The following is a 14209-nucleotide window of genomic DNA, read 5'->3' as shown; positions in this document are numbered from 1 at the left end:
TTCCTCAGCATTCAGCATTTGATTCATACCTTACCAATCGGCCTTTGACAAGCAACATCCCTGCCTCTTGTAAATGTTATTTTTCTATTGGAGCGTGAAGTTGTGATTTTTATCTTTTCCTCATTTCATTCCAGAAGTACTCAAGGCTTCATATTTTGACAAGTGTTCTCCTGGCTGAAAAGGTCTTTTTTTATTACTAATTGATGTCTGACTGGATTTCAAAGAACTGTCAGCCAAAAAGCAAGGAATGATAATTTAATTTCAAAATAACTTTAGTACATAACGACTAATCTAGCCATAGAAGTCAAATTTCAAATAGTGATAGTGAGGATGGAACGAATGTAGTCTTCCAAGGAGATCGTGTTCCCGAAATGAAAAACATCCACCACTAGATGTCATAATTTCAGAGATTAAGGAAATAGACATTTCTGACCTTCACTAAAGTAAAATTATGGGGACCAAAAGTCTCTGAATTAGACTTCAGAGAATCAGATGTGCGGGTACTTATGGAAGCAAAGTCCTTCTGAAGCTAGTAATTTTGTACCTAAGTAAAAGGTCAGTAGACATACCAACTCTAAGCCTATCTTGCATATGTGTAACTTTAAATGAAGCACCACAAGAAGTGCATGAATGTAATGCTCAGATGAATGCATACAGTGTAATGGTATAGTGAGGAAGGAGACAGTGTATGCTCCTTTCAGGGTGTCTGGTGAAGAGGGACCTTTTCAGTGCAGAAGGGTTTAATAAGAAAAGGAGGAGGCCCTAAGAAACACATACAGAGACCCAAACCTGACCAACGAATGATAAGGGAAGTAGTAACAAGAGCTAAATCTGGTCAACCCCACAGACTAATAAAGACATGTGGATTGTGGGGATGTTCATTGCAGTAGGATTGAGGACCTTGTCAAATGAGATGGTAAGAGAAAGGAGGCAAACAAGCAAAATATACAGAGGCACAAACCTGTTAAACTTAAATCCAAGAAACAAACCTTGTCAGTGATACTAACTAAGGGCCTGTCAAGAAACTACAGGCAAACTGGGACTTTGCAGCTGTTGGGAATGTAAAGCTGAGGGTCTGAGATGTTGGGAGGGGGACTTGGTTGTACTGTGCAAGTGGATGGGGGATGTGAGAGGTGCAGGGGAAGAACAAAAGAGGAGTGGACAGAATTGGCTGCAAAAGGGGCCAGTCTGTTTAAAATAAGGCTGGTGGGCATGCTTGTCTGATGAGCTGAGCAGCTGACTGCTGGAGGCAAATATCTGTATCCTCCCCAAACTGTGTGTGTGAGGAGCTGTCCTCAAGCTGGACCAGACAGCAAGTGGGGGACCTGTGGGGTCAGTAAGAGGCCTGCGATTTGGGCAGGGGTGCCAGGTGGACAGAGGGACCATGGTCGTGCTTTGGGGATGCACAAATGTGCATGTGAGCATGGAGAGGGCCATGTGTGTGCCTACACTGCTGACCTTCTGTCTCTACCAGGGGCTACCTGCACCTGTGTCTCCTGTGAGCCCTGTATGTGGGTGCTGTTGAGGGCAGTGGCATCCCATGTAGCCGACCTTGTCTATGTCCTTTGAGCACGTGTGCGTATCTCTGAGAGGTGAAAGCAGCAGGTACATCCATCAAGACTCCGGGGCTCCGGGGCACTGGACTGGGCTCCAGCAGCCAGGCAGTAGGGAGCCCTGGGCAGGAGATACTGGAGGTAGCATCCCTACTAACGTCCCCTAGCATATAGTAATGATACCTAAATAGCAAACAGCATTATTGTGAGGTAGATTGAAGGAGAAAATAGCGAATTTCTACAGAGATCATATATTTTAATTGAAGATGCAAAGGAATTCGCACTCCTAAACTCTTAAAATAACTACTGAAATTATGTTTTCTGAAAACAACCTAATAGAAAATTTAGTATGTTATACTTCATATATGCAAAACTGCATGATTCCTGTATTATAAATTATGGTAAGTTTTTAGATTTATTGAATTAAAAAAGTCTAGTGCTGGTAAAATACAACCACATTTTCCTGTGTGGTGATTTTAAAGACTCAGAAAACTGCTCTTGACATACATTTGAGATGCTTCCTTGTAGTAGCATGCCCAGTGATGACAGCAAAAATAATTCCCAGTGACATGTTCCATGAACACTGTTGCAAACCATTGGAAATGAAAGCAGTTGTAGCATTGTGTATGTCTGTTTGTTTCCTACAGGACTGAAGAAGTGATAGAAAGGAGGAATAATGACACTTTTATTTCATTGTTTAAGTTCTGCAACAGACAGTGCTTACCTGAAACACGAGATTCAGCACATTGTTGTTTCTGTATTCTTTTTGCATCTTGAAGTAGTTTTCCATCCTAACTATAATTCTGATTAAAATGAAAACTATAAGAATCAACTATGAAATTTCAGCCTTCTAGTAGAATGCCTAATTGAATTTTATGTTGCTTTTTAAAGGTGAAAAAAATTGACTCCAACCTGTATGAAGATTTCAAAAGCCATTATTTTGGAGATGAAATCTTGCACCGCTTTGATCTTTGCTCCATGTTGAAAAAAAAGCAACCAAATGGTTACTACTACTGTGAGTCCTCTATTGTTTTTGGTAAGTACATTTTCATTTTTGTCTTATCAATTGTGTCTCTGAGTTATATGCATGAAAAACTTTTATATTTTGGAGTGTACATTAGGCTATTCCTGTAATTTCCATGGAGTCTGACAGAAATCTGTCCCTCAGCCCTGGCTCTGCAGGAACTCTGTGCAGTGATTCTTGCTGACAGCTAAAGTTTATTTTCAATTATCCATCCCCAGAATCCCATTCCATTTCTCATCCTAAAATGAGTGTTTAAGATTAGTGAGATGTATCACTCTCCAGAGCTGCTCATCTCCCTGTTGACTTTAAAGATGAGTAGTGTGACTAAGTTAGATTAGACACAGTAACTATAGATGATTAAAGCTAAGTGAAATGTCTGATTTGGCAGAGATGTGACCTTACTTGGACTATATTTGTATACAGAGAAAATTTCAGTGTTACCACAGATTCGGTAATAACTCTAAGACTTTAAATATTGTACATTTAAACATTGTGACACCTTGCTAGATTATTACAGTGCTAGAAACTGCTTTATCTGAACAGAAATACCACTGTTAAAAGTTAGTGCTGCTTCCAGGACTGTGTGTAGGGCTTTGGTGACAATTTGGTTTCTCCCCTGTGGTAACTTTTTTCCTTGTGCTGCAGCACTGCTGGTGGAAATGCTTACTGGTTTGGAGGATTGTTTTGAGGACTTGTAATTAAATACTGGCACAATACTTTAAACATGTCAGGTGCCTCACAAATGCTAATTACTTTCAATGTTTTTGTTTGCACTTAGGGTCATCTTTATTTAGCTTAAGTAGACTGTTAAAAACAAATCAAAAGAAGTACAGCAGAAAAAAGTGTAGGATGTGACAAAACTATTGCAAAATCCAGATCAGTCAGAATCAGTGAGATATTTTTATACATATCTATCTATCTATCTATCTATCTATCTTATTTATTACCTTGTGTTATGCATGTCTCATGTTTATATTTGTATATATAACTATATATATAATGTCTTCTGTACATGTGCATCCAAATGCTTAAGAGAAAGAGAAATTATAAGATCATTTAACGTGCTATAAAATTTTTATTTGGGTGAAATTGAGGCTCTGTTATTCACAAATATACCTCAGAGGATTTTAGAATATGTATCTGATTAAGGAATTTGTTAAATAACTCATTACAAAAAAAAAAGGCTTTTTAGCAGTACAGTTTGTAAATATTGACAATGTTATTTCCCAGACATTTGTTTAAATCTCTCTTCTTGAACTTGTTCTGTTACTGACATCTCAGAATGCTAAAATGGGACAGTCTTTCAAAAGTCTTTTGAATGTGAGTCCCGTTAAATGGTTTATACCATCAGTCAATCAACTAGTTTTCAAAGCAAGAATCACATGTTTGTTTGGCTTTGACTCAATCCTGGTATGACAGTGCATGAAGAATTTATGTGTCATTTTCACAGTCCAAACAGAACTCTCCTTTGAATTATTTTTACATGAGCACTACATCTGGCTTTCTCCTAGACATAGTATTTGAATGGATGTTCTTCACTGATATCAGACTAAGAAAATGCACTATTATTATCCCCATTTTTTCTTGGTGAAATACATGCATTTAATTTTTTGGTTTTGTACATGTCAATATATATTTATTTAAAGCAAACAAATGAAGGAAAACAGTGTTATTGAAACAGAGTTTAAATGACTTGTTTTTTCATTTCAAAGAAGAAGATAAAATTTTAATGAATTTTGAAAAATAAATTTTAAAATGTTTTAAAATGTGATCTGAATAGAGTTTTTTAGTAACTTTAGGTAGCTAGGACATAAAAATAAATACAGGAGGGAATTAATGCAGTTCTATTAATACATTAGAAATAGTGACATTTGAAAATTACTTAATACAGACAAAACACTCTATCCTGGTCTAGTTCTTTCTACATGTACATGCACTCAAGCAATTATCTTCTTTCCTTGAAGTGCACAGAAAATACAGAAACAGAATTGACTTCTTTCTATCTAGAGTTTGGTCAGACTTGAATGTTATTCATCTAATAAGATGAAAAGATCTAAAATGGGGTTAGAGTTAGTTTAAAAATCCATACACAACAAAGACTTGCATACTACTATGGCCTGGCAGCCAGGAGGGCCAACCATGTCCTGTGGGGCATCAGGCAAAGCATCGCCAGCCGGTTGAGGGAGGTGATTGTCCCGCTCTGCTCTGCATTGGTGCGGCCTCACCTTGAATATTGTGTGCAGTTTTGGGCACCACAATATAAGAAAGATACTAAGCTATTAGAGAGTGTCCAAAAGAGGACAGTGAGGATGGTGAAGGGTCTGGAGGGGAAGCCATATGAGGAGCAGCTGAGGTCACTTGGTCTGTTCAGCCTGGAGGAGACTGAGGGGAGGCCTCGTTGCAGTCTACAGTGTAGTGAGGAGAAGCAGAGGGGCAGGTACTGATCTCTTCACTCTGTAGACAGTATGAAGTTGTGTCAGGTGAAGTTTAGTTTGGATATTGAAAAAAGGTTTTTCACTCAGAGGGCGGTTGAGCACTGGAATAGGCTCCTGGAACAGGGAAGTGGTTACAGCACCAAGCCTGTTCAAGAAGTGTTTGAAAAACACTCTCAGGCACATAGGGTGATTCTTGGGATGTCCTGTGTAGGGCCAGGAGTTGGACTTGATGATCCTGATGGGTCCCTTCCAACTCAGCATATTCTATGATTATCTGGGTAATAAGTGCCACAGCACATATCAGCTGCACATTTTAAAAGCATATTTAAAAATATGGGAACCAAAAGAGATCAATATGAATAAAGGCACAAGTAAAACACCTGCTGAACTGCATCAATATGCACAGCAGGTAATCAGGCTTTTACAGTATGTTACGTAGCAGCATCCACTATCTTCAGCAGAGCCTACATCTGAACCAGAAGTTTTCTCTTCATCTGTGTGCCAGCCCCACAGGGTATGTATTCAGGAGTTAAAAATTGATGTGACAGTAAGGGTAATGTTGAAGCTTCACACTCGATGTAGAGTTCAGTTTACTGTTTAAAGCAAACAAAACAGCAAGCCAACAGTGCCCTTCTCCAGACTACGTACCTCATGGCAGTTGTTGTATGTCACCTCAAATCCCAAAGAAGACCATTGAATGCTGGAATGAGTTGAGCTTCTCAATATATACTCCTTCACCTGAATAATAGGTCAGTTCTTTATATCATGGTAAAGATGTTCAGTAGACCCTCTGACTGTCAAAGGGAGCATTACATAAATCTACTTATGTCAAATATGCCTTTAGCATTAAGTATCTCACTTAAATATTTTCAGGATCTATTAATGAAGATTTTTGTAGACTTGTTTCAAAGAAAATTTGTGTATAGTAATATAATGTAAAATGAGATTGCATGCACATTAAAGAAAGTTGTCACATGCCAAGCTGTTTTCTGTGATGTTTCTCCTGGGTGGCTTGTTAGAAGACTTCTCCTATGCTATCTCTGAGGTAGAAGAACTTAAAGAAGTCTGTTCCTTGGTGGAAACCACCCAGCAGGTACTCTTACTTTCTGCGCAGTCAGAATTCACATACCTGGAATGTGGCCCAAGCTGCAGGTTAAAGTACTATTGCAAGCCCCCTGAATCCTTGTAATCTAGCAGTACCAATATGGAAAATGACATATCAGACTACAAACATCTGTTTTATCTGGATAAAAGCATAATAATGAGGTAAAAGGTAATACTTCTTGCTGCTCAAATAATACCTCAAACAAATGCCTTTTTAAGTTGCAGAACATTAGAGGGTCAATTCGCTTTTCAGTGGAACTTCCTACAAGTTTGGTGTCTAGTCTGACCTTGTCACCAGGTTACTCTGCAGTCTCTCTAAGATGGGAGACACCTGCAGAAAGTCATTCTTCCCATCCTAAAATGTGTGTCTAAGACAATCAGGATCTAAAAAATAGGCAAACGTGATAGGCAAACGTGAGTCTAAGATACACTGCTTGAACAGTTGTTAATATTGTTAATTAGCTTTCTTGCTAATTATATATATATGAAGATAAAATTTTCAACTAAATAGCAAAAGATACATTATATTTGCAATCTTTAAGTGTCTGAGGGAGATCAATAACTTTGTGAACAGAACATGTTACAAAAAAAAGTAATTCTTGCAATTGCTGGTGTTAGGCTATTTGAAACATTTAAGTAACATTTTAGTTTAATAAACTTAATTAGGATTTTGTGGTGCCATTTATGCTTCCACATTACATTTTACGATGTTAGCCAGGCAGCTGCTCAACACCCATGTTCAACACCATGAACAAGATGCTTCTTGTGGTACCTTGTATATGAACTCTACAGACTGAAGATAAGTTTGTCAGCAATAGGTTTGGAAATACCCACAGGGAAGAAAGAATTACGGAAGAAAGAATAACAGAAGAAAGAAGGACAGGAGAAGAGACTCATCTGTGCATGAAACAGAAAATAGATAACGTTACTCTATGAACCCCAAATAATACTGAGAAGAAATAGAAGACTGAAAATAAAAGAATTGGAAACCAACTGATAGTTGGATAGATTGTCAACATCCCTCAGTTTGCTCTTTATAAAAATGCACTTACAGTGTCAAGCAAAAAATACAGTACTATTTCACCTTCATCATCAAGGAAGAAGAGGGTTCAAATACAGAATGCAATATGAAGTTTTCCCAGTTTGTCTGAAATCTTTTTGAATTGGACACTAGCTTAACTGAAAAAAAGACTGGCATTTGTTTCCTTTAGGTGCTCTCCTGCTTCTCCATCTACAGATGGTTTGACCTAAATGTGATTGATTTTATTCATATAGCAATTGAATATTTTCTCACATTGGAAAGAGCAAAAGTAACCAATAGTTCTCCTGTTTTAATTGTCCAGATTCTACATCCTGCAAAATTACACATATTGTGTGTTGGTTTCTTTTTACCTTCCTTCTTAATTGTATGAAATGAATCACTTCTTCTAAAATAATGAATCGTTCTTTGATTTTATCTGTTATGTGCCCTTCTTTTTCTGTAATTTCAAAATACCCGTAGGTCTGTTTCTTTCACTTTTTGATAGTCTATTTGTAGCCTAACTTCTACTTTCTCCACCCTATTAGGTTGTGAATAACTGTTTTTGAGTTTGTTGCATATCTGTGGCACTCCTCCTAAATTTTAATTAATAGCAGTCATATTGCTTCTGGATAAAAATGTTCTGGGCAGTTTCCCAGGGGCTATTTCTTAACATTTGAAATTAGTAATTTATTCACTGTTTGTGTTGAGTTTATCCAGAACTCCTTCAATTTTGTGCATGCAGTATGCTTAGTAAGTCTTTGCCCACATAAAATGCAACAGGTATTGCGTGCCAATCAGAGAAGTCTTTCCCTAAAGCACTATTTCTCAACAGAGTCATGTGGTAGAATATTGACTTATAAAAATAGTTCTTTTAAACATGGCAGAGAAAACTCACATTTTGGTTATTAACCTAGAAACCACACTCTTTATGGACAGTGACTGGAAAGCAGTGATTTGTGATTTCTTACACACATCAAATATTTTTCGATTCTTTAATGAGAATATAATAGGAATATATTTCATATATGTATTGCTACATTGGGCAGTTGCTTCTGTATTTGGTAATTTTCAGTGACTGAAACATTGACCATTAGTATAGCATTTTTCATAATGAGATAGCATTTTGTATTAATTTCATAGTATCAGTTATAACTTAAAAGCTCTATGGATTCATACTGTTGTGGATAAGGAGAAGAGGCTGATTGAGAGGGAAGTAACCAATGTGGTTTGAAAGTGAGAATTTTAATTTCAGAATAATATTTCATTGTTCTGAGGCAAATTCTAATGTTTGAGCTTTATGAAAATGCACTTACAGTGTCAAGCAAAAAATACAGTAGTATTTCACCTTCATTGTCGGCAAATGCGTGACAAACTTCATTAGAAAGTGACAGGGAGCTTCAAAGACAAGAACATGATGTTTAGAATTCAATCATTCATCTACTAATACTGAAAGTAAGTAAAAAACCTTTTCATCACTTTCTGTGATTATGAGATTTATTTATTGTATTTGATTATGAAATTTGCTTTGTTGTACAGCGTACTTTTTGCTATTCTCTTTGTAAAATACCAAAATGTAATTCTGTTCGAAAGACTATTTTCCTTTTGTTTATCAACAAAAAAGTGTTTGAAGTAGTGACGTGGTTTTGTGCCAGAGCTGTTATCAGTAGTCGAAAATAAGTGAAAATAAGATTTTCTAAAATGGTTTTCAAAAATCTGTTCAAACAACAGAATAAAAGTGATGAAGTAAATCTAACAGAAAAGCACAAAAACCTATTTGACATCAGAAAGACTGTGATTCATAACTGAAAATTCAGTAGAGTGTATGAAAAAGAATTGATTTTTTACAACATAACATAGTATGCTGTAAAATACAATTTAATAACATCCAGCAGCTTTTTTGTGTCTTAAGTATTTGTGATTTAAAGATATTTTCCTCAGCAGACTTTTGTGTCCAAACAACATATTTGTTTCTAAATTTAATATATTAAAGTTACATTGAGAATATGCAAAGCATTAATTTCAATATATTAACAAAACGGTAAACAGACCACCTAGGTGAGGAATAAACAAAATATGTAATATTCTTTCATTGAATATATCAGTAAAAGATAATTTTTATTCTTAACATCTTCCTAGCTAGCAAGTTATTTTTCTTGACACATATTTGTTGTATAGTCTTAACATCAAATAGAAGGTATGTTTGATTTACTGTAATTGAATTAGGCTCTTCTGCAGATTCTGTGAGGAGTGTTTTTCAGTAGTTTGAAGGATCTGGAGTGAAAGGAAAACCAGTTTTCCATTGTTCAATTGTCACGATTTTTCAATTGTTGATGGTTAGTGCAGAGCTCAAGAGATTGTCCCGTGCGCTGCATGGTTGCACAAAGAGTTTACTAGGCTTCCTACCTAATTCCTGTGAGATATTCTAAAATATGTTTGCAGATCAGTAGTGATCTGTACTTCAGGGGTAATGCAAACACTGACATGAAAATGTAATTGTTGGGGAAAAGGGCTTGTTTTGAGTAATACCACAACTTGCATTTCTCTTTCACAACAGTACTCAGCAATGAATAGAAACAGGTGTTTCTAGGATAGAAACAGTGTTTTTCTTATTTTAGACTACGTAATATATTTTCAAAGCCTCTAGTGTTTGTAAAAGTAGGGTGTTTTCAGTGGAAATAATTTCAAGATAAAATGTGACAGATTTTAAAGACGCATTGTTAATGTGACTTACAGTGTCATTTTGTGTTTCCTAGAAAGCCACAGTGCGCTGTTTCTTACGGAAACAGTAGAATGTAAGAGCAAGATTACATCAATCACAAGCTGAAACATGACATTATTGTCTGAACAATAGCCTGCCAAGTTACTTGGTTTTAATCTATTCTTAAACACAACAGAAAGGGTCATCACAGTGCCTGCTGAATACATAGTATACAATCTTATATTTTTCAAATGAAGATCAAACATTTAAGATCTGAATTGGCATTTAATGACAGGAGAGAGAACTGAACGTCTTTTCTGTTTATAGCAGAGTTAGGCAGATCTATTGGGTATGAAAAGTTGGAGGTGTTACTCATGCAGTATAGAGAACTTTCTGGGAAGGTGACATACAACTCATAAACAGGTTGCTATACTACATACATGAAGACTTTTGATTTTTTCTTAGTGAAGTATGTCTGAGTCTGCATGTGAATCCTTATTTGTCAGCCATCCAGCTGGAGACAGTCCAGCGTTGTGCTTAATCGCCCTGTCCCACATCTTGAGCACTTACCAGAGGATGTGGGTGTATGCAGAAGGGGGCCAAACCGTGCCATTTACAGCCAGTAATAAATGGCTGAGCAATGCATAAGAGTTAATGTGGGTTTTTTACACTGCCTTTCATGCTAGTGACAATTCCTCATCTGTTCCATTGCAAGATTAGATGTGTTAACCACCCATGACATAAACTGTCTGATATTACTTTAGTGGTTTAATGTACCTCACTTGCCTGTGCTGTGGAGCTGACAAGGGGCACTTGGAATCAGGTGGAGATGACAATGCTAAATGCAGCTATTCTTCCTGCTTCTCAAGTGTTGGCTATTAGGTTGATGCTATAGTGTTTAGCTATGTTCTAATTTCTGCACCAGCATCAGTACCTTAGGAGGCTTACATGACCAAAGCATTAATATTCACACTTACTGGACATACTTACAGACATCTGAAGTGAGGCTTCCAATTTTTTAAGTTTCTCTAAACTTGGCCACCCTGTATTTTCTGAGGCAAGAGTGGATTCACACTGCTTGTATTCTGAGCAGATATCTTGGTGTATGTGGTGGTCAAAGTGCTGAGCTTGACACCACAGACTTCTCTTCACCTGGATTTGGATTAGCTAGAGTACAGGAAGACTGAGCTCTTCTTGTCTTCTCTAGACTGCATGGTTTTACTTTAGGTAAATAGTTTGATTTCTGAAGTCCCAAGACACTACAGTTGACCCTTTCACACATACTTTTAAAAGCCTCTGATATTACTTTATGCTTTGCAAAGAACAGATTTGTCTTAAAGAATTCTGAGTAACCATCCACAGCCTATAGATTATAGCAGAAAGCAATTGCTGACTGAAGACTGTTTAAAAAAAACCTTTTACCTTTTAAAAACTTTATTTAGAGAAGCAGTGAAAATGCCACAATTTCATTTTAATACCTAGGCACTGTTTCCATAGCTTGTTTATTTTTTTTTAATGTTTAAGGTGCTTTGAATCAAAAACCCTAGATACTGAACTTTATTGCTTTAATCAAGAGAACAAAAGCTTTTCTTATACATAAAACTGTTCCTAATTAAATACTTTGGGAAAGTGGGTCAAGCTGAACAGGAACAAAGCACTCTCTTATTCCAAAATAAGACCGTTCACATATGGAATTATTCAGAAACAGCTCTTAGTACTTTAAAATTCCCAGGCAGTGTTAATCTGTCTTATCTTTCAAATGCAGGCAAGCTCTATAGTTTTCTTTCCCTATTCCTATCGTATTGCAAACACAAAACACATTGGATGTTAAAAATTTACATCAGTTGATTAGGTTGTGATACCACCTTTGGCAGAAGAGGAGATTTGTTAGTGTATCTTTAATATTAAAAATGTTATTTTCACATGAAAACAAGTAAAAGCAATCATTATTTTACATGGAAAATATACCTGCTTATGGATGTATTCTTTTAGAAGATTGTGTTGAATTCTTGGTGATCTTTATTATTGGTAAATTCTACTTTCTATACATTGAAATTTTCTTTCCTGATACATACAATATCTTAAATAACACACCATCCACAATTCAGATTAGCTGTTACATCATTTGCTTCTTCCATTTGTCTTGCATTTATCTAGTCAGAGCTTCTCATATTTTTTTTCCAGAAATATAGAGAATATCTGGTTTATCCTTCTTCATAATTCATTACCTGGATTGGTTTGAATGTACTTAGTGGTTATTTATATTCTTGGAGACAGCTTTTCTTAATTTCTAAGAGCACAAAACACATGAAGGCATACTGTTTCTCAAAATGGAATTTTCAATGTTATGGTACAAGTCTTTCTATACAGGCATAAAATCCCATGCATTTCAGAGTAAGCCTAAATCTGTAATTTGAAATACACATGTGTAAATCATAATGCCTTAGTTATTTTAGAACTATTGCACATACGTTCCTGATAAAGAGTCATCTGTATTTTTACTTCGTGTCTGTATCATGGGGCCTTTATATGACCAGTTTTCACAATGATGCTGTATTTATTCAGGTGCTTATGAGGAACAAGGGCTAAGAGGTTTTAAAAATTTATTTCTTTCTGATGTATTATCTGTGCTTTCAATTTTAAACTCTCCAATCACCTTCAGTCCTTTTCTTCTTTCTCAATTTGGTAGTTCAATGATACAGGGCCACTGGTGGTGGGGCTTACCTAATGAGGTTCTAAGGAAAAGAAAATTATTTGGGGAGAATATTGCTCTGTGCTAGAATAGATTTAAAGGTAAGAATTGTACAGTAGAGTGCACTAGGTGAGTACAAAATATTTTTGAATATTTGAATATTTTTTAGCTTCTACTTAGCATCCTTCTTGTCTAGACTCTAGATGAGTTGCACTCTCAAACAAATGAAATTAGTCAGCTGTATATATCTGCTAAGTTTGTCTTCTGTAGCAGTAGCTATTCTGACTATAGCTTTTTTATTTGAACACTTGTGTCTTTATTGGTTTATTTAATATGGAAGAATCTGTAAGGGGCTACATTCTGTCACATATACATTTTTGCAAATTTGTATTGTAATGATCTGCAGTGCAGTACAGTTATAACAGTGCAGTTATATTAATAATTTTGTACTAGTAGTGCAATTATAGTAAGAGATTTACAGTCTACAGACTCCCAAAGGCTGTTTTGCAAACAGATTTTGGTCCGTAGTCCTGGTCCATTGTCTTTTGCACTGTGAAGTATAACACTCGCTGTGTCTGTTAATGTGTGTTATCTACCTACTGAAAAGTGCATTTCATAGATGTATTATGTCAGCAGGTTTTGAATTAAAGGAGGGGGTTGTTATATGTCTGTGTATAAATAAAATTTACAAGTCAAAAAAAAGGTTGTAGGTGAATATCTTTTGTAGGAATTTTGTGTCCTCAGTTACTTACATTTTACTCTGTTAAAGCAGCTCAGTCAAAGCTCCCAATTCCTAAATTTCCTTTTAAGAATGAAAATACTTTTCTCAAAATGATACAATTTTTCTACAAATAGGTAATAGGTGTTCATATATAAAACTAAAATTCCAGAACACACTTCCTTCATAAATCTTAGAAACTGAGATTGAAAGACAATAAGCATGTTTTTAGATGAAGATACAAGAAAGTCTTCTAGATGTAGTGCTAGCTGGCTTTTTTTGAGAACCTTACAGTAAATCACTTCTAATTGTTAGCTCACTTTTGATTCCATAGATTTCTAGGACTTTCAGATTGTGTATTTTCATTGTTGCAGGCTTTATATTACGTAGATATCACTGCTACATCTTTTTACAGAGATGTGGTAGAAAATCATAATGCATAATCTTTGCTTCGCTTGTTCTTGCTTTACTTTTTACTTTTTCCCTGTATACATAACTTTAAGATTAATGTTGTCAGTACTCTTATATGACCCAAAAAATAACTTACTGATTTATTTGGAAATGCAAGTCTTTTAATTTTAAATCTGTAATTATATTCTACTAATGTTTGAGTCTCTTGGGAAAGTACTATAATTAGATCTACATTATTTTAATTAACTCCAATATTTTATGTTATCCGTAATCGGAGGCCAATGAAAGACTGGTAGAACTATTTGTTTAGATCAAAATTAGGAGGCTCTTGATCTGTAGAAAAATAATAACAGGGTTCTAGAAAAAATTTGTTAACTTTGGTGCAGGACATGACTTCTGTGTTACTCAGATTTTTTTGAGAAGAATGTATGAAAGGAATAATAAGAATCTGTGTATGACTAACCAAAATGAGTTTAGTTCACAGTCATCTGAGAAAGCAAAAGTTGGCTGGCATTCCCTTTCCTTTCCTTTCCATTTAGAATGAGCTTTCTAC

The 14209-nt window shown here is 35.8% G+C and overlaps 1 protein-coding gene across 3 annotated transcripts in view; it reads left to right on the top strand.

Annotated features, from left to right (window-relative positions):
• AKAP7 (A-kinase anchoring protein 7) overlaps nucleotides 1-14209 on the top strand; it is an 82941-nt gene that overhangs the window by 34398 nt on the left and 34334 nt on the right. For 2 of the 3 annotated variants that reach the window (XM_032682482.1, XM_032682480.1), the window contains exon 7: nucleotides 2445-2589. In XM_032682482.1, the coding sequence (XP_032538373.1) occupies nucleotides 2445-2589 (145 nt within the window). Of the gene's footprint in view, nucleotides 1-2444; nucleotides 2590-4027; nucleotides 4761-14209 lie in introns of those variants that run through there. The other variant, XM_032682481.1, reaches the window with a different exon arrangement.

The sequence above is a fragment of the Chiroxiphia lanceolata genome, chromosome 3 (assembly GCF_009829145.1).
Source record: "Chiroxiphia lanceolata isolate bChiLan1 chromosome 3, bChiLan1.pri, whole genome shotgun sequence".
Taxonomy (NCBI): domain Eukaryota; kingdom Metazoa; phylum Chordata; class Aves; order Passeriformes; family Pipridae; genus Chiroxiphia; species Chiroxiphia lanceolata.
This window is presented reverse-complemented; position numbering and strand designations above follow the sequence as displayed.